This window comes from Berghia stephanieae, chromosome 8 (assembly GCF_034508935.2).
Source record: "Berghia stephanieae isolate SIO BIC M18660-M18661 chromosome 8, UCSD_Bste_1.3, whole genome shotgun sequence".
Classification (NCBI taxonomy): Eukaryota; Metazoa; Mollusca; class Gastropoda; order Nudibranchia; family Aeolidiidae; genus Berghia; species Berghia stephanieae.
Window position 1 is genome coordinate 30397166 of NC_088367.1, and position 27373 is coordinate 30424538.

The window sequence follows — 27373 nt, forward strand, 5'->3', positions numbered from 1 at the left end:
TCTTGGGCGGACAGGATTGATCCCATTTTTCCTTTACGTGTGAATCGAGTGCTCTACCAATGGGCTAGCAGGACTCCTAATCACACTTATGGCATGTACGATTCCAATTGAGTATTATAATGATCATCTTAACGCAATGTTTGACTAATAAACGTCTGTGTTTGATCTAAAATAGCCCTTGGTCTTTGATTTGTAAATTGGCAAAAATTAGTACAGGTGTGTTATTTACCAACTCATTGTTCTGGCTTGTCTGGACAGGCATACAGTAAACTTTCAATTGAGGATAGAGATACAACACTCAAGTTTCTCATTGTGGGCAGGGAGTTAGTTACTGTGCCTTCTATCCTCTATATCTGTTTTCCAACATGCTTTCAGACTTTGCCTTGGAACGAGATTACTTGGTTTTGTCCTGGCCCTGGCCGGATGCCCTAGCTGGGAGGGAAACGGTCAGACTTTCTAGGTTTATTTTTTGGGGGTAGACCTTCACAGCACTTGTAACACTCCTGGATCCTTTAAGCAAAGTAAAAAACCGTTCTTGAATCAGAGCACGCCAAAATCCAGTGCTCATGGGAGGTAATGATAATTTGTAGAATTGCTGTGTCTGAACACATCCCAGTGTATTTTCACACAGACTTCGTGAAATTATTTTTTCACTTTCCAAACCTGTCGTGATCCCAATGGTAGCCAAATTTTACTGAGCTGCTGAGCGATAAATTTCACTGTTTCATCTAAGCCAAAATTGACCACATCTACCTGGTGGAAAGTAGAAGTAGCTATGAAAAAATAAAATGCGAATGCCGGAAGTGCATTATGTTGACACCTTCAAAACGAAAGTTATATCATATTATATATGATTGCTACAAGCACATCTCGATTGCCTCGCGTTGTAAACAAATGGTTGACCGTTTCTTCACTGATTGGGTACCTAATTATAAGGAACAGTGGTAAGTAGCCTAATTAATTCCTGCCCAAATTAGTTGTTTTGCTCAAGCGAGCTTGCTGTTTACTATTCATTTCCATTCTTTGGATTATTCGACTACGAAGAATTTCAGTCAATTTTTATAGAGCTCATTTACAGGTCTATAAGACAAAGGAGAATTAGTTCCAATACGGAACAAGTAGATTCCAAGAGCAAACTATAAAAGTACTTTGAGATCAACTAAAAGTCTCATCCTGACACAAGCACAGGTCCCAAGTAAGAGGGATACACTCAAATGTTTACATATTAAAAATAATATATAAAATGTAAACAAAACAATACAGTGCATAGCAGAGAGATGATTTACAAGGAAAAAAAAATATCCCAAAACTCGTCACTATACAGTACAGTTGACTGTTTCCCTCCCAGCTCGGGCATCTGGTCAGTGCCAGGACAAAACCAAATAATCTCCTTCCAAGACAAAGACAGAAAGAAAGTTGGAAACAGATATAGGGGGATAGAAGACACAGTGAGTACCTCTGTGCCCACTATGGGAGGTCAGGAAAGAGGTAATGATAAAATTAGGTCACCTAGCCCCAGGGTGCTGTATTGCAGAGTGAGCTGGAATTTGGATTGTTAGAATTTATAGAGTACTGTAGTAGCAGATATATAAGAGAATGATAATAGACCTCTTCCCCCCTCCCTCAATTAAAAGGCTTCACATAATTTGATTACTACATGTAAGAGCATTTATAGAAAAATACACACATCATGTACACAGTTAAAAAGAATTTATGTATATACATCTCATATACCAATCAAAAATAAGACATGAATGGGACTACAAGTATGGTTTTATAATGGCATTTTATGTAAATCAGTAAAAAATATATGGCAGCGGTCACAACTAAGTGACAATAATGCAAATGAAAGACTACGAATCATCCAAAAGTCTTCAATTAAAAGATATATGCGTACTTAAAATCAATTTCTTAATTTATTTTTTTTGATGAAAATTCCTTGTTATCATTAAAAAAAATAAAAAATGGGGATCAGACACTGGTGCTAGTGCTAGATAAAAATCTGAAAAGTAGTGAATGTGACAAAAGCAAAGAGAAAAATAAAATCATCCCCATAAACTCATGTTTCTTCAACAGGGTATTTAATAGTCTAGACAACTTAACATTGATTAGGTAAAGACTAGGGCATGGACACAGTTTTATGCCTTCATCCTATTATGTATGCAATGTTTGTGGATTAAAGGTAAAAATCACACTTTTAAAATCAAGCTAATACTGATATGTTTAGCAAAGAACCTAAAACTAAAAAGGCTGTCAACACTGGCACAGGACAAGACATTTTAAATTTTGTTTGTAGAATTAAACAACTTGATACACTATAACTTTAAGTAGATAATATTCAGAATATGGATCTAGAGTTGAGTTGGACTTGTGAGCGCCCATGAAAGACAAAAAACTATTTCAAACAAGAAACAGAACCAAATTCCAAGAGCGAATCTTTGGTTTGAGACCACCTAACAATTCCACTAAGACACTAACCCAGGATCCCATGCTAAAATCTAAATGCTTGCTAAATAACAATAAGAAAGAGAGATGATTTTCAATGAAAAAATGTTCATTACCAAGAAAGAGATAAATCTGTCTCACTCTATCCTTTTCAATAAAGACTCAGATAGGGCCTAGGCGATTCCGAATCCAGAGGGCCGTTTGGCTCAGGGATACAGTCTTTGTTTCGTACCCAATATGTACTGATTTCGACTACCCACCTCATTGTGTGGCCTTGAGCAAATCACCTCGCCCTCGCTCAGTTTGCGGCGCTGCACTGCGGCTGATGCTGGGTTATTCCAGTCTTCCCTTGGAATAGACCCTAAAGACAAATTTCCCCTTGGGTATGAATAAAGGGAATTTTATTTTATTTTATTTATGTCACAATAAAAGGGACAAAGGGTAAAGGCGGATAATAACTTCACCAAGTGACAAAAAGATAAATGTCTTACTTTATCACTTTCAACAAAGGCTTCAGGTAAGGCCCAGATGTACCCAGAACAAAGACATAAATTACATCCAGAACAAGGACATAAATTACACGAGAAAAGGATAAAGAGTGATAAAAGAGATATCAAGGCTCTGGGGAGATTGGGTAAATCCCACCCATTGCAAAAGAACCGATAAAAATTAAAGGGACTTTTGGGGAAAATAAATAAAGGTAATGAGGATGTGTGGAATGCAAAAAAAAACCATTTCAAAATTTGAGTGTTCTCTATGAATGTCATTATAGAGAATAAGTAAATTATGCTTTAATATCGGCATAGAAGAAATATATGGTCAAATATATAATATTTGAACCAAGACATTCAATTAAGTACATTTTATAGATAGATCTATAAGAAGTTCCTGATTTTCAATCAATATAGCATAAGGGAGTTCTGTTGTTAAGATGAAAGCAAATTAATATTCATAAACCTTTTGAATACATAAAAAAGTATTGAAGAACAAAAAATTTCGTCTTGAGTTACAGTGCAACCTCTGGGTAACGATACCCCTTGATAGCGACATTGACCTCTGATCCCGAAATTTAGTAATAACCTCCAAATAGCTATAAACGTTTCAGTAAAACCCTTGATTAACAACATCGTTATAGCAACAAACTGCAGTTGAAACCGATGCTTGATACCCGACCATCGTCATCTCATACTCTTGAACAATAAAAAACGTTTTTCCCCCTCCCAATAAGATTGCTTTGTTACTGACCAATAGAACACATGTTTAATACACTGTGGATTCAGCACCAGTTCATATGGAACCACAGCAAAAGAAGATTATCAGTGCTTGGAACTCTCAAGGGTCCATTAACCTTCCCTGTCTGAGATCAGTGGAGGTTAACTAATATCGGGCAATGCTGTGTCCAATGGGCACATTTATGGATATTTATGGTCTTATATTATAATACACGTTGGAATAGCGGGAAAACAATGACAGCCTCTTTCACTTTATTGTTTTCATTTAATAAATCAATTATTGTTTTTCTAAACATCAGTCCAAATTTGATATTATTGCGTGTAATACCTAGTTAAAAAAAAATACAGTAAGATGTAAATTGTGGAGTACTTAAATAAAAAGTTTGATATTCAAAACTCATCATCAGCATCGCATGGACTTTAATTAATGCGTATTAAAAGTAGATGTGAGCATCTGTGTTCTTGTGCCATATTATCATTTTGACACTTGATTTTCTGGATTTATTCCTAGCTTTGTTAAATCGCGTTGGAGCACTGTTTACGATCAAAACATTGACAATACACTTTGGGAAAGTGTAACTGGTATATCCTATGTAAACAGAAGAAATACACATTCTAACGTCGTTACGAGGTGTCTTCTCTCAGACACTGGTCAGTGCATTGCACTGTATGTATTCACGGGTCTCACCACGCCCCCTTTTCCCACCATGTTGAAAACCCGGAATAACGACACCCCTGGATAACAACATAATTTCCAGGTCTGGGGAAATGTCGTTATCCAGGGGTTGCACTGTATTTCTTGTTACACATTCTTCTATTGACGCTGTTATATCTATTTTTGTTCAGTACTGTTATGACTCATAGATTCAGGTAGTTTATTATTTCTTTACCTTGAATATATATAGCTACAAACTTTTCTGAGTACATGTGTTTCGGATTAAATCATAAAATCAGTAAAAACAACAAGTTAAACAAACAAATTCAGTAAATTTATCTATGGTCTCTTACATTTATACTGCTTAAAAAAAAATAATTTAAATATGGAATGGAAAAAGAAAAAGAAGTGAAAATAACTTTTACATAAAGAGAGGAATGTATGCAAGCTCACAAACCCGTAAATATTTTCATTCTGGAATTGGTTTTGTTATAAATGAATTAAAAATAAATAAAACATTAGCAACAACAAAAATAATCATATTCCAAGTATAATATAAAAATACACCATGGTGGAAGATCAAAAATAATAATAATAAATTATAAAGCAATTACAATCAATTTATTTTTCTTTGCATCATAAAAATTTAAAGACTGATATGTAAAACACAACTTCATTAACCTGAGACTGAATTTCTTTTAAATCATATTTTCTCCGATTATATCATTTTTCTGGACATACAGTAGAACACGGATTTAACAAATAATCCCATGCAGATAAAAATTGTTCTTAATTTAAGACATAAATAACAATATAGAAGCTTCAATCTAATTAACGAAGACATAAAATGTGGACGTTTTGGGTTTCCCCTTTGTCAACAAAATATGAATATATCTATCTCTAATCAATACTTTTGAAAATCCACAGCTTCTTGCATCTCGATATTAACTTTGAGTGATGTAATGCCATGTTTGAGAGGGAAACTCCTCTGTTCAAGGGTTAACAACCATTGAAGGTCAATAAAAATGGACGAAATTTATGTTGGCTGTACAAATAAGGTACACTTTGTTAAAACTCTTATACCTTGAGTTTGAACCCTGTTCCAGGCACCATGACTTAAGACACACATTTGTCCTGCGTCCTAAGGGGAATTCCACCCACTGCTAAAAATGAAGGGGACATTTTTTGGTTCGAAAAGCAAGAAGCTTTACATTTTTCCATTATCTGAATGAATATTAATTACCCAAGGGGCGCAGTGGCTGAGTGGTTAAGGCATTTCACTGTGACCCTTGTTGGCCATTTTGGCTCATGACTGACCTTTACGATGTCAATAAGATATAGATAACAAGCAATTGAAATGCCTCTCATATAACAATCTCTATTGACCTTATTTTTCCATTCTAGATTTTAAAAGATTCGGACATTTAAAACTCGTGTCTTTTCTTCGATCATTAATATATTGTGACCAATAATAACAATAATAATAATAATAATAATAACAATAATAATAATAATAATCAGAAGAAGAAGAAGTAAAAGAAGAACAGTAAAAGCATTAAAAATATCTTCTTGAAAAACATTCACTAGCATTAATCTAATATGTAGACATTAAGAGCATGTTTTCGAGCAATATTCAAAAACGCACATATTGCACATTAAATATTTGCAATTTATAATCGTTATGAAAATGTTTGCTTGTATACACAAATATTATGTAATATTTAAAATATTTAATACTTGATAGATCAATTTGTCTCTTTTAAATCGATCTTTTTCCACAACTTCCACAATCTTCTCAAAACCTGTCAGAGTTCCCTTGACACTTTTTTCTTTCTTTTCATTATCCTTACACATTTCATCTTGCCCCGCAGCTGCCATTGATGATGATGATGGTGACGATGATGTGGATTTATCCAGGGGAAGAGAATTATGGCCCAAGTCAAAACCAAAAACTGCAATAGATCCTCCATATGACGTAGCCTTTGTCATAATGGCAATGCAGCAAACATCTTTACTTTCATCATTACCAAGAGAATAATATCTTAAAGACATATTCTTGTCGCTACAAAGACTAATATGGGATTCACTATCTGAATCTAAATCATTGCTTCTGAGAGTTAACGAGGACAGTGGATTCTCAGTCCTTGGTGATTGGGAGGTGGTGCAGGATGACCCTTTCATGCTGTAGTCTTGATGGAATTTAAAGTAGACCAGGGAAGTGGGAAAGGTGACGTGGGAAGAACATGTAGATGACAAGCAATGCTCACAATGCTCGTCGTGATCGCTGTCTATGACATTGTTGATTTCGTCCTCATTTTCATCATTATATTCCACAGAGATGACACTCACATTGGTATTGCTACCCATAGACTGTAACACGCCCTCTTTAAATGGGATTTCTGTGATGAACAAATGAATTAAATTTAAAAAGAAAAAAAAAAGGATCAATAACAACAACAGCAACTAAACAACTAAATGCCTGCTTGCTTATAAAGGCCTGTTCAGCTTCAGTTTCCCCTTTACTCATGAAACAGAAATTTTTCAATCTTCAAATTTGTCACTCTAATTGCCCGGTCTTTTGATATCATTTCACCTGTATACCTGTTTCTTTGCTTTGTTTTGTTTTGCCAGTGAATGAATGTTGTTGAGTCTCATTCATCATAATTAAAACAAAAACAACACAAAACTCGAGCTTTTATATAGTGCAATATCTACTTAAAGTTCCCAAAGCGCTTTACAAGGGGTTCCTAGCCAACAGCAAGACTTAACATGTAGGACGAGATATGACGCTTGTGAGGCAATATTAAAATTATTTTGGACAGAGACAACACTATTAACAGCCAGGTACTTATTTTACACATGAGTATGGTGTGAAAATGTGAGTAAAGAGCCTTTTCCTTTTTTAAATTATCAACAACAAAAGAACAATTAAAAAAAAATTAATTAAATTGAGTCATAAATTTAATTCGTGATATCAATTGCACATAATGATTATTTCTTAATGACAATATTTGAGAATAAACAGAAAATGTCACTTTTGTTAAATGTAAAGGTAGGCTAATAGTAATAAAGGATCATAACAATTTCTTAGTGCATGAAAATATAAAATAAAAACCATCAACATAATATAAAAAGAAGGGTTTTATAAAAGAAAAACACATGTACAGTGCAGCATGGATATATCGAAAACGCTTAAATTGACATCATGTATATTTGACATCACACCAAAGTCACAATAGACACTTATACTGTGCAATTCCTGAATAATGACATTGCCAGGGCGGGGTAATCATGTCAATATCCATGATTGTCATAATTGCAAGGTTTTGAAAATGGAGGAAAAAAAGGGCATGATTGGACTTCAATGCAAAGCACCGTCCACTGGTTATAATTAAACATGTCACCTGTAGGTCCCTGTTGAACTGCAGTATTGTACATCATTATCATTAATATTATCATTATAGTGCAACATTGAAATCTTGAACAAGACTGGGCCTATTTGTTCGAGATTTCCATGTCTTTGAGTTTTCCATGTTGAGTATTCAAAAAAAAATATTAAGAATGTGAGGGGGGGGGGGGGGGGGGGGGGGGGGTAAATGTCGGTGGTTTTGGTAAGATCTCATTATAATGAGGTGTAGCTTTAGTTTGTCTTATTTCATTCAATAACAGTGGTATAATGTTCCACTTTCAGTGCACTATAATGAGAAGACAAGTTGAAGACAAATTCAACACAGCCATTATTACTATTATATAAAGTTTCAGCCTAAATAATCAATGATGACTACGCAGCCCTTACCTCTTTTTAACACTTCTCAACAAATTTAAGGTGCCCAATTGACTAGTTAGTATGGTGAGTCAAGCAATAATTATACTACTGTTCGAATCAGGGACCTACAAGTCAGAAGCTGTGTGTAGCACAAGACAATAAAGCATGAATTAAAATGATATAAATAATGACGATGAGCATATTATAACTATTCTCATCAAAACAAATGACAAAAACATCTTACCAAAGATCTTAGCGGTGAAATAAGAAGCAATTCCTGTTGTCAAGAGATTTCCTCCTTTCTTGAGGAACTGAGTCAATTTACTTGTGAGGCGCACTGAGTCACAAACATCTTCAGTCAAAACTAAAAGGTCACAACTTTTCATCCATTCATCTGATACAAATGATTTTTTTTTAAAATGAGGTTTAAATTGTTATCACAAAACATTCGAAATCAATTACTATAAAATGCAAAATGTTAAAAAACAAAAAAACAGGAAAATAGAAGCCCCCCTTCCCTCATTACCATTATTGTTGACAATTTCAAATGTTGTAAAACTTTACAGTAGAGCCTAAGGCCCATGAAGGCTGGACTTTATCTCGGTTTCTACAGCATTAAATTAAAATAACAAATTACTTGTTCATCTTAGAAATATGATCCTAGTCAATCCGACATACTACCCCCCCCCCCCCTCCCCACCCCCCCAGATCAAACAGACCCTGTTACTGCAATCACTGGTGCTGGGAGATAACTATAAGCAAAATGCCTTTCTCAATGGTTTACCCATTAAATTGCCTTTTCGCTGACTCGAATCCTCAGATCTAATTTAGGTCATGTGAGTCCAAGACTGCTACATAATATTGCAAATTTCATTTTGTTATCAAATGTTTTAACAAATGAAATTTAAAAAAAAACAATTTTAGACGCCCACCTCCCCACCCACCCACCTCAAAAAACAAAACAACCCAACAGAACTGAACCTGCATAGTAAAATGGAATTTATTAATTTTTCTCTCCTTTTTTTTTGTAGATTTAAAAAAAAAAGGGAAAGGGGGGGGGGGGGGGGGGGTGTAGAGGGTGGAATAGTGGGCAAACTCTCACTTTTTAAATTGTTTGTCACTATAAATGACAGAAAAATTGATTAAAACCTTATTAATTTCAGAGTTCTTCAAATTAAATTTTTGTGCACAATATCATAGCAATCACCATTAGTCAAGACCTCACATTTAGCTCACCTGCCTGAGTAACTGCAGTTTCTGGAACAGAGCAAACAACCCACTTGGTCGTATCTATGATGGAAGTGAGTTTACTTGCCACTACAGCGGCTGATCGGGATGATGTCAAACCAGTGAAGACCACCAGAATCTTACGTTGGACTTTACAACGTATGCTGAAATAGTCAGACCGTCCCGACAATATTTCTCCAGTTCTCTTATCTGTAATATATGATCAATAAAATTAATAAAAATTAAAAATGAAAACAAAACAATACACATGCTTGCTTACACACACACATACACACACACACACACACACTTTTATATACATAAACATTTATGTAAGAAAAATAACAGGACAAACAGAAAAAAATAACATGAGTGTTTTTCTTTTCAAAATTAGTTTACAAAATACATCCGGAATTTGCTACTTTTTGTAAATATTGAAATTCATAAAGTCGAACATACAATTGTGTGAAATACAGCTGATCCCATATAGACACATTAACCATTAGTTGGTTTATTTGTGACTTGGCCACTCAACTGAACATCAAAAACATCTGAAAAACTAATTGCCCTGCCACTCAACATTTGACTACAGGCATGCTGATAATTCTTCCAGCTCAAAAATAATTTAAAGATATTATCATTAATTTAGATTAATTATGCACGTTCAGGTGCTGTATGAGAAAAAAAAAAGATCCAAATGTGGAATGCTCAGTTCATATAATAAAATCACAATACTTTGCGTAAATAAAGTTAAACATTTCTAATTTCATATTTTAGAAATTTCAATACCTCAATGCACGTGACTTACATAGAGTTATACTTGCACGACAAACACATATAGCATTTAATTGCAATGTAAAAAGTAATCTTTCAGAATCATAAGGCCAGAGTTTATCCAGGTTTATGTAGCTTTGAATAGACATTATCAATATTTTTTCCAGCCTTTTAATTTTTTTTTTGGTTATGAATACAATACAGTGATAGATTAATATATCCAAAAGTAATTTAACAAAAAAAGTTAAAATGTTATGGAGCAAGCCTTTTTCGGTGATAAATTTTCAATGTGGCAAAGTATACATATAAATTTATTGTCATAGTTAGAACCTGAACGCTCTATACAAATCATTGGACTAATAAACCCACTTATCGCAGTGACCCTAAAGATATCGATTTTTCAATAGTTAAGATATATAGAATATCTCAAACTATGAATTACAATCACTTTTTATCACAAAAATTCTAGTTTATGTACTTTAAATTAGTATGATCTTTCATTTGATGCGATTTTGGCAAAGTACATAACCATGCCATGAAAAAAACAAAAAATAGAATGATGGAGGGTGTAAAAAACCTTGTTATTTCAACCATTTCCACACTAAATGAAAAATAATTGCAACACAAAAAATAGTGAGTGGCAACCAATAAATTGCTTAGACAGAAAAGCAGTTGAATAAGATAAGATAATGATTAACTAAACTTGGTTATAATAAATAATGCTGAATTCATTAAAACTATTCTTACTTGAGTAAAATGAATTTAAAAATCCTAATTAGTAATCCAAAAAATCCCCCCCCCCCCCCAAAAAAAAAAAACAAAAAACAAAAAACAAAAAAAAAACAACCCAAAAAAGCTGACAACAAGTTGAAAACAGTCAGATATAACAATTTTCAAATAAAAGACTATAGATAATGTGGAAAATAATGAAAACAGTGAATAAGTTATTTCAAAGGCGTCATTTCAATAGTCATATCTATCTATCTATGAATGAATAGTTTAAAGCTTAGAATTTCATCCATAGACAAGATAATCAACCACTTTGTTAGCCCTCTACCAATTACAAAGTGAACAATGATTAACTTATGAAAATTTGGAAGTAATGAATACGAAAAAAATAATTCTCGGCCTTTTTTAGACATTTTTGTTTGTTTGTTTGTTTGCTACCTTTTCATACCTATAAATGAAAGTGTTCTTTGATTTCTCAATGTAATGACCTTTCTGAATCGTCATAGGAACACCCGCTTTCAAGTGAAGGTGAAGTTTCTAACTCAAGGCCTAAATGACAATGTGAAATTGAATGTAAACTTCAATTTAATATACGAAAACAGATAAAATGGACGTTTCAGGTTTCCCCTTTCCCAACAACACAAGATGAATGAAACATGACAGATGTATGAGATAATGTGGTAGTGGCGTTGTTAACAACATTCATTTATGTGTATGAAAAGGTAGCAAACAAACAAACAAAAGTGTCTGAAATACCACATTATCTCTTTCGTCTGTAGTTTTTCATCCATCCTGTTTTGTTGAGAAAGGGGAAACCTGAAACATCCATTTTATCTGTTTTCGTATATCAAATTAAAGCTTACATTCAATTTCACATTTTCGTCTATTTCTTCGAGCTTCGAGCAGCACCATTTACATTACCTAACTCAAGTCCTCACAGTAAGGCAAGTGTGACATAACCTATTACCTATGGATAACAAGTGAAGGACAACACTATGGTGCCATTGCCAACTTAATGACTTAAGTTCATATCAAACGTATGGACTGCAATCTGTTTTCTATCCAAAAGCAAGAGTTTATTTAAACCCATAAAACTATTTCGAATGTCTTCAAAAATAGTCAAGCAGATGCCAATTTAATCAATGAATTAATAAGAACATTATAGAGCACAAAAAGGGCTCAATTTCTTGAAAATTTGCAAAGGGCAATGCAGACCAGTAACAGCAAGTAAGAAAAAAAAGCAGTTGAATCCAACTATTGTCATCTACATTGATGTCAACATTGATGTTTTGTTCTGATTGTGGAATGCAGAATTGTCTCTTCATGAAATCAAAATTTAATTAGTTATGAAAAATAACATCTCAACGAAACCATACTCATTGCCAATTTTAAGGGAAAAAATACAAATACAAAAATAAAACAACCCACCCCCCTCCCAAAATAAACCTTATAGGGTTTCTACATGACTAAATTAAAAAGAAGAAAAACAACAAAAAAATGATAAAAAATTACTTTTGTATCCAATGGCATAAGCAATCTAAAAAATAAATCAAAAGACTTAAACTTAAAGACAGGATAGAAAATAAATTCTCTGTGAAGATCACATTTACCCATAAATTTAATCTCCCAATTGTCACCAACTTCCAAAAATTCTCCATTGATAACACGATTCTCAGGAGAACATGTGACAGAGATGGGGCACCCTTTTTGGAACAGATTGTGAGTCCTGTATTTCAACAAGTTGCTGGTTCGAGATACCAAACTTTCTTCTAAGGCAAGGCAAACATCGGATAAAAATTCTTCTCTGTCAAAGATGATAAAAATTGAATTTATAAAATCTTTTTACCACGAGTATATCAGTGTTGTTTTTCAGATCACTCTGTTGGTCACTAAATCTCAGTTATTTGTATTATATATTGATATATATCCTAAATAAGGAGACTTGACCAAAATGAAAGATCAAACAAATACAGGAAATATATTAATTTTTAAAAATTAGTAAAAACAATAAAATATTAATGAAAACTATGAAGGTGAATAATTAGGTTTGTGGCAGGGTAATAATAAAAAAAAAAAAAAATCAGAAAAGTGGTATGTATAATATACAATGCCAGATAAAGTATATAGATTGATACAAGAATTGTATTCTGAAAATTTCAGCAACAAATAAAAAAGAGACAGAGGAGGCAAATTAAACATATTCTGAGAACATTCTTTTTATAGATATTTGAGCTTTTTTTGGAGCTTTTATATAGAGAAATATCCATTAAATATGCTCAAAGTGCTATACAAGGGGTCCATGACCAACAGTTACAAGTAACATGTAGAACGAAACACGACGCCTATAAGGCGATATTACCATTTTTTTTCTGACAAAGACAACGCTGTCAACGGCCAGGTACACATTTTACACCTGAGTACGGTGAAACAATGTGAGTAAAAATCCTTTTTCAAGGACTCAACAATGAGCCGACTGAGGCTGGAACCCAGGACCTTCCAATCCGAAAGCGAGAGTGTCATACCACAAGACCACATATATAAAATGTTGTCTCTGTTAAATAGCGGAAATAGAGTTCATAATATAATATAACAAGCTTGACTCTCCAGAGAAATGTCATGGAAAAATAACTTGATATATGGGTAAGTTGATTACACGAAGTCAATGTATATTTGACATTAACAGAAAATAATATCAGTTAGATAATAACTCACTGATAGTGACACTTAAGTTGCTATTATCTTGTCTTGTGATATCATTTAAAAAAAAATAAATGTCTAAATTAATAAACGAACAAAAACAAACAGAAACAAAAACGCCCAACCTCACCTCCCCCCAAAACAAAAAACAAAAACAAAAAGGTTCACAAAAGTGAAGCTCGACCCCAGAACCTTCCGATCTGAAAGCGAATGTCCTACCACAAGACCACATATTCGCCCAATATTCCGCTCTATTTAGCACACCTTCGTAACCAAGCGGACACTTCTTTTTGTTTACACTTCAAAATCCCTGCGCTCTATTTGATTTTTGAGTAACGCATTTATGTTTTTTGTGTTTATTGTTGTTGGCTGAAGAAGCATTTTGAGCACGAAAAAATTCTTCTTTGTATTTTGTTCTTTTTTGAAGCTGTCATATTCATTTTTGTTTATGACCTTCTGCTTTAAATGGCAAAGAAATCCACATCAATCACTTTTCAAAAGATAAAGACAATTTAAGACTGATTAAAAAATATAATTAAATAACTTAAACAGTAACTTTTAAATATCAAAATTTCACAATGAAATGGAATGAATCATATTTTTTTGTTAGTTTAGTAAATTGTGTTCAAATCAACAGCAACAAGAAAATCAAGCTACCACTACCGAGATCCCAAAACCTTACAAAAGAAAGATATAATATAAAGTAAAGAATTTAAACAAATAACTGCAATCCAATAATTTTTATGGACAAAAAAAGGAAGAAAGAAAATTGAGAAAAAAAACCATGACTTGGGATCGATCTGCCCATGTATTTTGCTACATGCTTGCAGTTAATTATCATAGTACAATCGAAGCCAGTAATTAGAACAATGCTTAACTGAAACAGACTATTAATTGGAATGATTTGTTAACTGGAAATATGCGCCTGTCAACTGGAACAATTTCAGAGCATGATCAAAAAATTTGTCAATTAACCCTGGTCAAAAAATGTTTATAGTAAGAGGAATAAAGAATTGCTCTAAGTGTGGTTCTAGAAAACACTTAAGTTGACAATTGACATGACAATTAGTCACTTACAATGCATTTCCTTTTATCATATTTGCTAGGATTAACAAATTGAGCATCTTTGGGAGTAACAAATAATTAATAAGAGTGTGGCTAATGATACAACTGATTGCTGGCTTTTGAAGAGACTTGCCCCACTGGTTGAAATTGAGGGGCATAAGTGTAATGACAACTCCATTTAAATACATGGTCATTACAGATGGTCACTCACTTATTTTTCATGTTATCACGGTGATGAGGTAAAGGCAAATAATATGAAAAGTGTTAGGCAAAATGTTAGACATACAACTGAAAGGAAGCGCTGTATTACTTTTGCTATAACTATCACAAAAAACAATGCAAGGTTTGATAGGTTGTTCCAATAATGAAGGCAATCTGCGGAATCTGTTAATTGAAACGATTTTTGTTATGGTACTATTCCAATTATGCAGCTTCTATTGTATTAAAGTAGACTAAAGTTAAGTTTATTTAGTACTGATGAAATTAAGTATGGACCATTACATAACTGTAAAAAAGGAAAAACTCTAATGGAAGTATGTTAAAATCAACAGTAAATACCGAAACAAACAGATTTGTTATGAGATACAATAAAAAATATTATAAACCAAAGAAACTTCCTAAAAGAGTACTTAAAAAAAAAAAAACTTTCTAATTTCTTACCGACACACTTGTCTGCCATTCCTCTCACACATAAGGCTTGCAGCTATACTGTAAAGCTCTGCATTTCTTCGAATATCTGCATTGACATTAATCCCCATTCCAAGAATGATAAGACATGAATTAGAACCTGTGAAGGAATAGTTTTCATGAGATGAAAAACGTTTCAAATACTTAAAAACATCTATTACTACCACTACTATTACCCCCCCCCCCCCTCCCCACCACTAAAATGATTACTGCAACTGTTACGGAGTTGCCAACCCTTAATGCATGTAAATCAAGATAAGACAATTACAAAATCAGGATTTTTTTTCAATAGCATACCTATTCAAATCAAACTTACCAGGAATGTCAAAGCGTCCATCTTCTACTAAAAATCCAGCAAGTTTGTGACCTCTGAGCCACAAATCATTAGGCCATTTGGGAATAGCCTCTACTCCCAAAATACGAACCACATCAAACACAGCCAGGCACGCTGCGACTTCCACACCAAAACGACCTTCAAATGTCTGCAGCGGGGGAAAATTTTAAAAAATCTCGTTAAAGCATTTTCATTGCCACCATACAACATGCAGACATAGTGCAGCAGAATACAGACTGGTGTATTGTTAGTGTAAAGGAAATTAATTAATAACATGATATGGCAATACATTGAGTTTAGTTTGAGTAAATGCTGGGCATAATCATTGCAAATTGTAAATACGGCTTAATTCCATTGCCTGCTATGGTGGGGGATGATGAGGTTGGGGGAAGGTGAAGGTCAATGGGAAGAAAGATGAGCAAAATAAAGGAAATCAAAAGAAACCTTTTTGTAAATCGACTGCAGGCGATTATGAGCAAAGATTTTGATCTCATCGATTAAAAAAAGTTATTACCCCCTCCCTCTTTTTCATTGTTGTGATATCAAACAAAGGGGGTTTCGATAGCTCAGTTGGTAGAGCACTCGCTTCACATGCAAAGGGCCCGAGATAGATCCCGGGTGCAGTTGAGATTTTTATTCTGATCCCCACTGTCCCCTCAGTGGTGATTGGGTAGCTAGGTCTGTTAGATCTGGAGGAAAGTACCTTGCAATAACCTAGCTTCCTATCCAAAGGATAGCAAGCAATTGCTATTGTCCATTTCACGCTATAGAATCCGGGATAAACTCCGGCTCTGTGGACCTAAAGGCTCTGAAGGCCTACTTTTGTTTTTTGTTTTTTTTTAATCCAACAAAAACATAAAACAAAACATCCAAAAAGCAATATCAATATCTTCTAAACTTTTAAATAAAAAGATTGAATTTCTTTTAAAGTGTGGTTACACAAATTATGACCTTTGCCATTTTCACCAGGATAGCAGTGACAGCAAAAGCGATATAAACCATAATTTACTGACGCTCAAATTACATCGCTGTAACTCTCCTCTTGGTGAAAATGTTAAGATATGATATCAAATAAGAGAAAAATTGAGTCAAGCCTAAAAAGATTTCTTTAATTAATCAACCAAGCAATATATATATATATATATATCTTCCATTACAAATGGGTATGTGTTATATGGAGACAAAATACTATAATAATGGTTGGAAAGAGTAGGTCAGCTTGAAAAAGATCAACGGGGAGGAAAACAACAGTTTAGTGAAGGGGGTTAGAAATAACAATTTTCTTTTCATATGATCTTAACATTAAGCACCAATGCTAACCTTGTAATTTTGCGGCAAGTGAAGGATTATAGAGACATATATATTTCCTGTGTTAGATGCATCCCATTTATGATCTCTTGCTCCTCTTGCCTTCGTTTGTCTCTCTGCCATTATTAGTGTTCCATGGGGATACTGGCTGGCTGAAAACATAAAAATATCAATCCATTGAGACAAGAAAATTAAACATTGAGACCTGTCTCTTTAGCTATATGTTGCCACAACTGCACTTTTATACTTGAAGTGTATAATTTTTTACAGCAGTTCTTACTTTCTTTTATTTTTTTGGTCCTGTTAGATAATATTGAGGAAGAAAGTTACAAAGTATGTTTTGAAACAGAAAAAGATAATCCTACACTATTTGCAAGCCCAATTGAAACACATCCTCTGCTCTGAATCTGCTTCTGAAGAGGCATATCTTAGGAGATGATTAACTGCTAAAATAACAATGATAGTGTTAATTATCACAGAGTGTTGTAACAAACCGTTAATCGCCACAGAGCAAAATTAGAACTTTTCTAGCGTCGTGTTTAGGATAACTCTACTTCCATTTCTGCTTCTCTCCTTCACTTTCCACATTCAAAGACAAGATAGTGCCACTCATGGATAATATGATTTCATCCTGGGCGGATTTTTGAAGGACTATTTTAAACTCTTTGCTTCGTTGTATGTATGCATGTCTCTGTCCGAGTTATCCCATTGGTTCTTTTAGAAGAGAGAAGATGAGGAGGGGGTGGAAGGAATATGAAGAGAATGAGAAGGCAGATGAGGAGGATATTAGGCTAGAGGGAGGCTATTGATATAAGTAGATAGTTGTCAAATCATTTTGAAAATTGTTTCATTGGATTCCTTGCACAAAAACAATCAAAATTCATATAGGTTTAATGACTCTGGTGCTTCTAGTTTTTGAGATGGTTAAAACAATGAGGGGAAACTGATACATATATCACAAAGAAAAAAGTTTATCCTGGTTTCTATAGCATGAAACGGAAAATAGCAATTGCTTGCCACCTTTTGGGTAGGACATTAGTCTACTGCAAAGTACTTTCCACCAGATCAAACACCCTGCTACCCATTCACAGCTGGGTAGTCAGGGGGATCAGAAAAATATCTCGATTGCACCCAGGATCGATCTCAGTCCCTTTGCATGTGTAGTGAGTGCTCTACCAACAGCACTGTCAAAAAATAAAATACCAAACACAGAATGTTTCGGGCTCAAACACCTTCTTCAGTCAATAATAATACAGTCCACTCCGGAAAATTGCAACTCGGTTAATCGCAACTTTCGGTTAATCGCAACATTTCCCAAGAAATGGAATTAATTCTATATTAAAGTCATTGGTTAATTGCAACAAACTTCAGTTAATCACAACAAATTTTTGCCCCCAAAAAGAGGTAAATTCAAGAAATCAAACAAAATATGATTTCATCATGGAAGAAATCATGACGTGTTGAAAAACCGAGAGTAAACAGGATTTAATGCTACAGTAGTGTGCTACAACTCTTTTAGAGACAAAATAGGGTGGGACTTTGTAGTATGACAGATGTCATCTGTGGCCATTAAATAGGAGGCGAGGGGCTGGGCATAGTCTTTACAATGGGTAAAGAGAGACTGAGGGATATCCTTTGTTATGGGATTGACAACTGTGCATTGTTACCAATGAATTTGGTGAAAGCTTATTGGATCTCACCACGGATAATCTCTTTGAGTCTTACAAATGTCGATAACAAAAGAGTGAAAATGAATCAAAACAACTCCAAAAAAGAACAAAATACCAAATATTGACGTTTCGGGCACAAATACTTTCTTCAACGAATAACAATAATAATAATGTTTTTTATTCTAATGTACAAAAATGAATATAGCAGTAACAGCTTCAAAAAAGAACAAAATGCCAAACACAGAATGTTTCAGGCTCAAAACGCTGAGCCAATGCTACAATTTTTCACTAATGTACAAAATGAATGCAACAAAAAAGAACAAAATACAAAACACTGAAAGCCAAAACAATATTTACACCGTCTTGAATTGTTGGGACTCATTGAGCTGACACAATCTCATCTATCGTAAGCAGCTTCCTCTGCGTCTTACCACAATAGACACTTCTCCTTAGGAGGTCATGATCTTAGGTTTTCAGGTCATATTTTTGCAAAAGATCCTATGGGCCCATTACTGCGAAATCATTAATCCGTCATGAGACAAACTAACATTAACATGTGTCGGCTATCTCAATCGTGTTAAGGGCTCAGTTCATTGTTTTTGTACCTTCTATATTGGTAATTTATGGTGGTAATGCATTCCATTCGTGAACGGTTCTTGGTAAAAAAAAAAGGAATTTATTATCTTGTATTTGCTGTTGCTCTAAACTTGATCCTCATATCTATAATTACCAGATGATGGTCACTTCTAATATCAGCACCTCTCCTACCTCCACAAGAAGGAGTGACCTTCTCCAAATTCTCTTGATGAGTACATGGTCTGTTAGGCGAGACCCATGTAACTTTGTGAATCATCCTGTGTGAAAACAGAGTCCAATCAATGACAAAATCATTAGCACTAATTCCAGAAGTTTATCACCATTCTCATTCATCACACCCCAACCCACTTTTCTTATTCATGCCACTGTTGTATCCTACCTTAGCATTAAGGTCGTCTATTACTATTATTGTATCATGTTTCCTACCTCAGCTGCCAACTGTTCATAAAAGTTGTCCTTGCCTGTTTCCTAACTGTCATTTGTGGTGCTGTAACACTGTGTGATGATACCATTTACATGACTCCTTTTCATTCTAATTTTCATGTTGTTAACTATTTAAATTGAGCTTTTATATTGCGCAATATCCACTTATCATGCTCAAAGCGCTTTACAAGGGGTCCCTGGCCAACAGCAACACTTAACATGTAGGATTGGACAGGACGCCTGTTAGGTGCGATTTCAATTTCTTTCCGGACAGAGCCATGTTCCAGGCTATTTATGAATCAGGAAACATCAATTTAAACATTCCAGCAATACATTCCTGCGGATGAGAATAATTTGGTTCCTTGATTCTGTCACCCAAAATTTCATGTTTACATTAGTTCCCAAAAATCCTCATGCAAAAACAACATCCCCTAGAACAATGTCTGCCATCACATCAACAATCTTTACATCATCCTCAATTTCAGCTTCTTTCCAATAGCTGATGATCATTTCTTTCTCTCTGATCTCCACCCTCCACCACCCTTGCATTCCATGTGCAGTCTTTCTTCAACTCCACATCATACCATTTGTGTTTGAACAATACCCCAACAATTGATTCATCCTTATCCATCATTTGCTGTAACCGTTCCTGATGCATTCCATGGACTAATTGAAAAATAGCTGCAGCTACAGTCTTCTCATCAAATGCTTTCTTCACATCTTTGTCAACTTTCTTCCTTGACTTTGAACTTCTTGCTCGGGCCACCTCTCTCATCCTTACTTCAATCTCTTCATCAACCTCCCCTTCATTCTCTTTCCTCAACTTTCTCAAAACACAAGCCCTTCTTCTAGCAAAACTCACCAACCTCTCCTGCATAAAACTTTCTTTCGCATCCAACCATTTCATCGTTTTATTTGTTTTTGGCAGGTCATTCCCAGCTGATGGTGGCAACACTAGCTTAAGTACGTATTTGACTGTCTGTATGCTGGATAAGACACTAAATTCATGCACCATACTTGCAGCTGTTGATTTCAAAAGTGTTTTATCAATGGATTATTCCGTCAAAGTACTAACTGACAGTTGTTTTCAACAAATTTCCAACTTGAGCTATGGGGCATTGGGCCAATATTGCTCTATATGTTGCCTTCTTACACCAGAAGCAGACATTTGGCCATCCTTACGCTCCTCACTTCCATTTTCATCTCTATCTTGCAATTGGTTGATCAAAAAGTCATTGGCATCCTTCAATTCCTTCACTTCCTATGTCAATGCTTTACTGCAGACTTCCTTATCTGGTGTGTATGTTGGATCCTTAATTTCTTTAATTCTAGTGCTGCTGATGGACGGTCCTTTATTCTGCCTAACCTCTTTGACAAGTTTGTCACCTCCGATTTCAAGTCACCGCTTTTCCTCCTCAGACTCCTTTCAATCTCTGTTTTCCTTTCCAGTTGCTTCTTTACACTCTTCAATTTCAACAATTTCTTTATCACCCAATCCAATTCAAATTTCTTCTTCAGGGCCATAAGTTGGTTTTATAAAGCACGTTTTTCCTTCTTACACTTCTGTTGTATAATCTTCAACTTATTGTCAATACACCCCTTTCCTATTCTTCCTTAGGACTGGAATATTTGGCAGACTGATTCTGGTGCTAGGTTGAGGTACTTGAGTATAAGAACAAGATGGAATGTCATCTACATAAGGAGTTGAAACAGTTTCTACCAGTTCAACTGGGAGTTGACATAACTTATCAAACTCCTGAAATATGTTATTCCAAGCAGTGCCCTTACTTCTATAGACTTTTTAATTTGGAGTTGACTGATATCTGCAAATAAAAACTATCAACCACATTGTATTACGAAAAATTAGGTATCGACTTCAATGATCTTTGAGTTTTCACTTCTCAAATGGCCATAAAGACCTACAGAGCTATGACAGCATACTCTGTAGTAATAGTAATAGTAGCAAATGGTAGTAGTAGTAGTAGTAGTAGTAGTAGTAGTAGTAGTAGTAGTAGTAGTAGTAGTAGTAGTAGTAGAAGTAGTAGCTGCTGCAGCAGTAGCAGCAGCAGGAATAGAGCTACTCTGTGGCAATGAACATATTTTATTGATTGTCACAGCGCCACTCTGGCAAAGTAGCTAAAAAAAAATGACAACCTGATAACATAATGTACCAACATTAAATTATGTGTAACCTTGAAAGTTTTAAGTCTGATTTATATAATTTATTGAGAACTACTCATTAAAATGGATGTCTAAAAATAATAACATATAGCTGAGAGACGTTAATTTCGTTCATTCTAATTCTAATTCTAAGTCTAAACAGCTCAGTTCAGTAAGTCAGTAAGCCATTTGAGTCATTGAGACTGATTGACAGTATCCTATCCAGGGAAGAGCCCCAACATTAAGATTACGTATACGATAGAAAGAATAAATTTGAGACAGCATAACATAATTTCATAATAATATTCATATCATATAAGGCCACCTCTATTGGGAGAAGTACTGCAAATAGTGATTTCCTCTATTTGCAGGAGTACTGTGAATAGTAGATTGCGTTCTTTTTAGTTATTCGCAGTAGTATTGAGAATAGTAGATAGCTTTCATATTCATTGTTCGCAGTAGTACTGCAACTATATAATTCATTTCAGTTATGTGCAAATACAGGTTCATTCTGTATTTGCAGTAGTATGTAGCCTACTAGCCTAGAGCTTTATTATATAGAGGAGTGGTCGCAAAAAATAAACTACATTATCATTATTATTATTATTATTATTATCATAATTATAATTTTTCAATTTTTTTTTTTTTACATTATTACTATCGAGCCTATTACTATTATTATTATTTTGCATTACGATGACGATGTGTCTGTTGTTGTGTAGTGATGGTAGTGTTGATGTGGTGGTGGTGATGATTTAGTTGTGGTACAGGTAGTGATGATGACTATAAGGATAATAATGATGATGTAATGGTGGTGGCGGTTGCTGAAGTTTTGATAACGCTGTGGTAGCGGTAGTAATGATGATGATGTAATGGTTGTGGTTGTAGTAGTGGCGGTAGTAGCGATGATGACGAGGAGGAGGATGACGATGTAAAGGTGGTGGTGATTGCTATAGTTTTGATAACGCTGTGGTAGTAGAAGTAATGATGATGTGGTGGTGGCTGTAGTAGTAGAGGTAGTTTATTGATATGGTAACTTCTATCATTTGCAGGAGCACTGAGATATGAGTCATGAGCAACGGCAATGATAAGTGTGTGTGTGTGTGTGTGTGAGACACACACAGAGAGAGAGAGAGAGAGAGAGAGAGAGAGAGAGAGAGAGAGAGAGAGAGAGAGAGTGAGAGAGAGATTCCTGACTTTATAAGATATTATCACACAAATCTAATTGTAAATAATACTATCTATCTAGATATCTTCTTAGGTCTAATTCTATCTATAAACGGGGACGGAACTATTCTCATTATAATTAATTAAAAATTAAAGTAATCTGACAGTAGATAATTTTAAAGATGTGAGAACGAATGATGTTTCCACGTGAAATCACCATTCGCAGTGTACTACTGCGAATAAGCACTTCGACTTCGATCATATAATTTGATAATAAATAATAAGAATTGAAATTCTAGACTAGATATCTAGATAATAATAATTCTAGATCATAAGTCATAAGATTATTAGATAAGACTACGGATATCTCTAAATTTAAAAAAGAAAATGAATTGGCTCACGATCATTGACTCCAAACCTCCGGGCATCGTCCATGGTCGACCCAGTGACATCAGTATAAACAATCTTTTTCCCAATGTATTTACTTTTTAATTTTTGACGAAATCGATCAGTATCAAAAGCCACGGACATCTTTGATATTTATTTGTTGACAGAGCCCTAAATAGGATCACATTATTGTTGACGAAAAAACTGCTGTCAGCTGAGGGCAAAGCCAGGGAAGATAATATTTATGAACTGAGAGATTAAGCCACGGTTCTAGATGCCTTAAATTCTTGCTCTATTTTCTTTTATCTCCAATTAAATAAATATTACGGACAATTTAATAATAAATGATAGCCTAATGATATAATAAAAGCAGCTAGCAACTTTTACATGTCATATATAGACTAGTCGTTTTTATTCACGAAAGCTAAGAACTGATTTTAATATTTTTTGATTCGGATGATTAGGTAGGTCAAGCTGGCAGATACAACATTATTATGACCTTTGACCTATAATTGTTTCAATATAAAAGAAAATTTCAAGGAATTAAGATGGGGATGCCTTTACTTTATAAGATAACCCAAGAAATTAAGATGCCATAATAGTCATTCGATCTTTCTCTGTGATATGAAAAGAGAGGCTGTTTTCCAGCGTTTCTAGCACTGGCTTCGCTTTGTTATTAAATTTTATGAATAATTATTTTTATTATTATAATATTATTTTCAAGCTTGGAGGATTGGGTTCTTTTTTGTATTTTTTTTCAATGCAGCTTTGCCCTTCACTGCTAGGAATTTGTGGCTCCCGAAAAAGATACATATTATGATTAATAACACCATAAAGCACTACACAACTCATACAGAGTTGCTTGAAGCATTCTTCACCAAAACGGTACGAATAACTTGTCAACTCTTTAAGTGGAAAGAATCATTTTTATTTCCCGCAAAATTCGCAAGTTTGCACCGTTGCTTCCTTAGAAATACTTGGAACTCGGAACGAGATTGCTTGCAAGTTTGGTGAAAGTGAAAGGTGCTGCTAAACACAGTTATAATTAAGGAAAATATCCAAATAGTATATCGTTCATAAATTGATACCTATTCATGACCACCTTGAGCGGCATGATATTGTGATAAATGTTACTGTTATATATTACTAGTCTAGTACTTGGCCTAGGCTACAACTACAACCACAGCCACAGCTTCACCACAACACACTGTCACACTCACACAGAAGTCAATAAAATAGTACAGACAGACGTCTAACATATGATAAGTTTAGGCACTTTGAGGCTGTAAAATGTACTCCTCTTTGCTTTTGATATTATTTAACTCTAAATCTAAAGGCAAGTGTCCCAGCAGTAACAAACCGTCACGTTAGTAAAATTGTCAATAACTCCCTAAGCCTAATTGCCTAAATAGACATCAGTATAGATATCTCTACTTCAAGTACTTTTCCAAACAAATTGAAACTGGCTCTGGCTCAACACAATCCCTTTTAAAGAAGATTGATCAAGAAGACAGATTTGGGGGGAGGGGGGACAAAATAAAGATTTTTTTGGCCTTCAATAATAATAAGTCCAGATTAAAATTTATGTAGGCTTTTACAGCCTTTTGTCTGCTCTTTTGCATTCGTGAACGTATTTAATTCACGTCTCTCAAAACTGGGCATGCCACATAGTGGAAGGAGGTGTCTGAATTAAACTCTACAAACAGTTTCACAATGAGCGTCGAGACGGCACTTGAATGCCTGCAATGAAGGGGCGTCGACAACTGTTGCAGTGCAGGCAAGCGGTTCCATTTGTCGACTACCCGAACTGAGAAGTTCTGCCTAAGGTATAGAGAACACCTTTCCTTTGAGAGTTTGAATCTATGTCCTCTGGTGGAATCGAGATTGAGAAGGCTCATGTTTACAGAGTACAGATTATGCATGTATAAATAAGGATACATTTCGATAAGGTCTCTATCTCTCCTATACTGCATGCTCGGTTAGAAGACCAGCCATGTGGTTACTATTATTACAGTTGAAGTTGATGAATCTAATCAAATATATTGGATCACTCTTTCTTAGTCAACCACTTCAACATCAACTTTCAAATTCCAATGCCATTTATTTACTCATTCTTTATAACATTGACATACATGGCAACTCCATTTGAAGAGGTTCCAACTCCTGTTTTTTTTTTTTTTAATTTCTATTTTCAGGGATATTCCCAGGTTTAAGAAAAAGTTATTTTTAGGATCAATAATCTTACGTTTCAATAACCTATTCCCCATGATTTTTTCCCCTTGATGACTATAGTTTATAATATTTTTGTGGATGATTTTAAAGGTTATTATTATTAATGAAATATTTTAGGTGTATTGCAGTGCAGTATTCAAGTTCAATATCACATTGTTAAATGCATCACAACAAATTCGAAATATTCCTGTTGTACTTTCAATTTTAATGATCTAATCATATGATGTGGAAATACAAATAATGGTTGATGAATTTTTATTTTTTAAATCACTATTTCAGTATGATATAATAATTTACCAACGTAAACAGTGTGAAAAGAAGTGGAACCAGTGTCATTGTCAAACATGAGTAAAAGAGGCCCAAGTAAACCAGCTCCTCCAACAAAAAGAGTCCGGTAAGGAAGTTGAAGGTTTATATTATTACATACTTTAACCCTACAACTATGTAACAACTATGTGTGACAAAACATGAGAAGTTTTCCACTGTGTCCAAATGCATCGCTGATTGGATGCTAAAATAAGAATTAAAAAATATCTCCCAATTGCGTTTTCAAATGTCTTTCTGTTAAAATTGTAAACGGCATTAATAAATGGTAATTATATTTTTTTAAAAAGAACAATAAACAAAAAGTTAACTACCTTTTCCCCTACCTCTCCCTTCCCACCCCCCCACCCCCCCTACCCAAATAAATTTTAAAAATTAGATTTTTCAAACTTTAAAGTAAGGGAATAGCAATTGATATACTCATGTCCTTTAAGTGCTCTTTAAAAGCATTCTGCTTTATCACAGCTTACTACAATTAATTTTTCATTACTTTTCAATTGAATTTTTTTTATAACCCTTTAATATTAATAGTAATTATACTGTCAGAAGTAGATGTACCGAGCTAGAGATGCCAAAACCTTGGTATCGCTGTTAGAAATTCTAGCCTGGAACTAAGAAGTTCAGATTACAGGCAATTGTTGAATTCATAGAATTCTTATGGTAACAAGGAAAACACTCATAACTTCCATTGTGACATAACAACCACCATAGCATTATCCCCCACAACTACTACTACTACTACTACTAAGACCTGTATATTCTCAGTCAATTAACTGAAATCAGTCAATTCGTCAAATTCAAAATTTTTAAAAAGGAAAGAAGGAAATGAAGAATGAAATAATTCATGAATCGTAGTCGAATGACAGTAAAGTAATTAGGAATGTTCCACGCTCTGTGCATAGCTCATGGGCCGTTTATATTGAAGATGGATATATTGCCAAGGCTATAAGCAATGCTTTTTAGAATTGCTGTGTCTGAACACATCCCAGCGTATTTTCACACAGCCAGCGTGAAATTATTTTTTTCACTTTCCAAACCTGTCGTGATCCCAATGGTAGCCAATTTTAACTGAGCCGCTGAGTGATAAATTTCACTGTTTCGTCAAAATTGTCCACATTTACCTGGTGAAGAGTAAAAGTATGAAAAAGTAAAATGCGAACCCGAAAGTATGTTATGTAGACACCTTCAAATCGAAAGTTATATGATTGTTACAAGCACGTCTCGATTGCCTCACATTGTAAACAAACTGGTTGACAGTTTCTAGTTTCTTCACTGATTGGGTACCTAATTATAAGGAACAATGGTAAGTAGCCTAATTAATACAAAGGGCCAACAGCAACACGTAGCATGAGACATGACGTCTGTTAGGCGATATTACAATTTTTATTTAGACAGAGACAACGCTTTCTAAATGGATACGATTTCTATTGTGGAAATTTCTGTTTCAGCTTTGACAATCCTATGAGTTGTGTTTGAAATTCCCACAAGACAAAT

At 34.5% G+C, this 27373-nt stretch overlaps 2 protein-coding genes across 3 annotated transcripts in view; one reads left to right on the plus strand and one right to left on the minus strand.

Moving 5' to 3' along the window:
- Positions 1-1650: 1650 nt before the first annotated feature.
- Positions 1651-23787, minus strand: LOC144978497 (uncharacterized). Its single transcript, XM_078924660.1, has 8 exons — positions 23338-23787; positions 16932-17071; positions 15594-15759; positions 15251-15377; positions 12439-12632; positions 9335-9535; positions 8343-8492; positions 1651-6731 (listed from the first exon to the last, which is right to left on the minus strand). The coding sequence occupies exons 1-8, from the start codon at positions 23465-23467 to the stop codon at positions 6043-6045; spliced, it is 1797 nt and encodes a 598-aa protein (XP_078780786.1). The 5' UTR covers positions 23468-23787; the 3' UTR covers positions 1651-6042.
- Positions 23788-24262: 475 nt separating this feature from the next.
- Positions 24263-27373, plus strand: part of LOC144978498 (DNA polymerase delta catalytic subunit-like) — a 32969-nt gene continuing 29858 nt past the window's right edge. Inside the window, exons 1-2 of one of the 2 annotated variants that reach the window (XM_078924661.1) lie at positions 24263-24346; positions 25835-25949. In XM_078924661.1, coding sequence (XP_078780787.1) covers positions 25900-25949 — 50 coding nt within the window. In that variant the 5' untranslated portion in view covers positions 24263-24346; positions 25835-25899. Of the gene's footprint in view, positions 25150-25834; positions 25950-27373 lie in introns of both variants that reach the window. The other variant, XM_078924663.1, reaches the window with a different exon arrangement.

Excerpts from the sequence above, each read along its gene's own strand:
- LOC144978497 (XM_078924660.1), bottom strand. The coding sequence starts at position 23,467 with ATGTCCGTGGCTTTTGATACTGATCGATTTCGTCAAAAATTAAAAAGT. Across the intron at positions 17,072-23,337 it reads GAGGTTTGGAGTCAATGATC|CCAGCCAGTATCCCCATGGA; the intron begins GTGAGCCAATTC and ends TTATGTTTTCAG. Across the intron at positions 9,536-12,438 it reads TTGGGAGATTAAATTTATGG|ATAAGAGAACTGGAGAAATA; the intron begins GTAAATGTGATC and ends CATATATTACAG.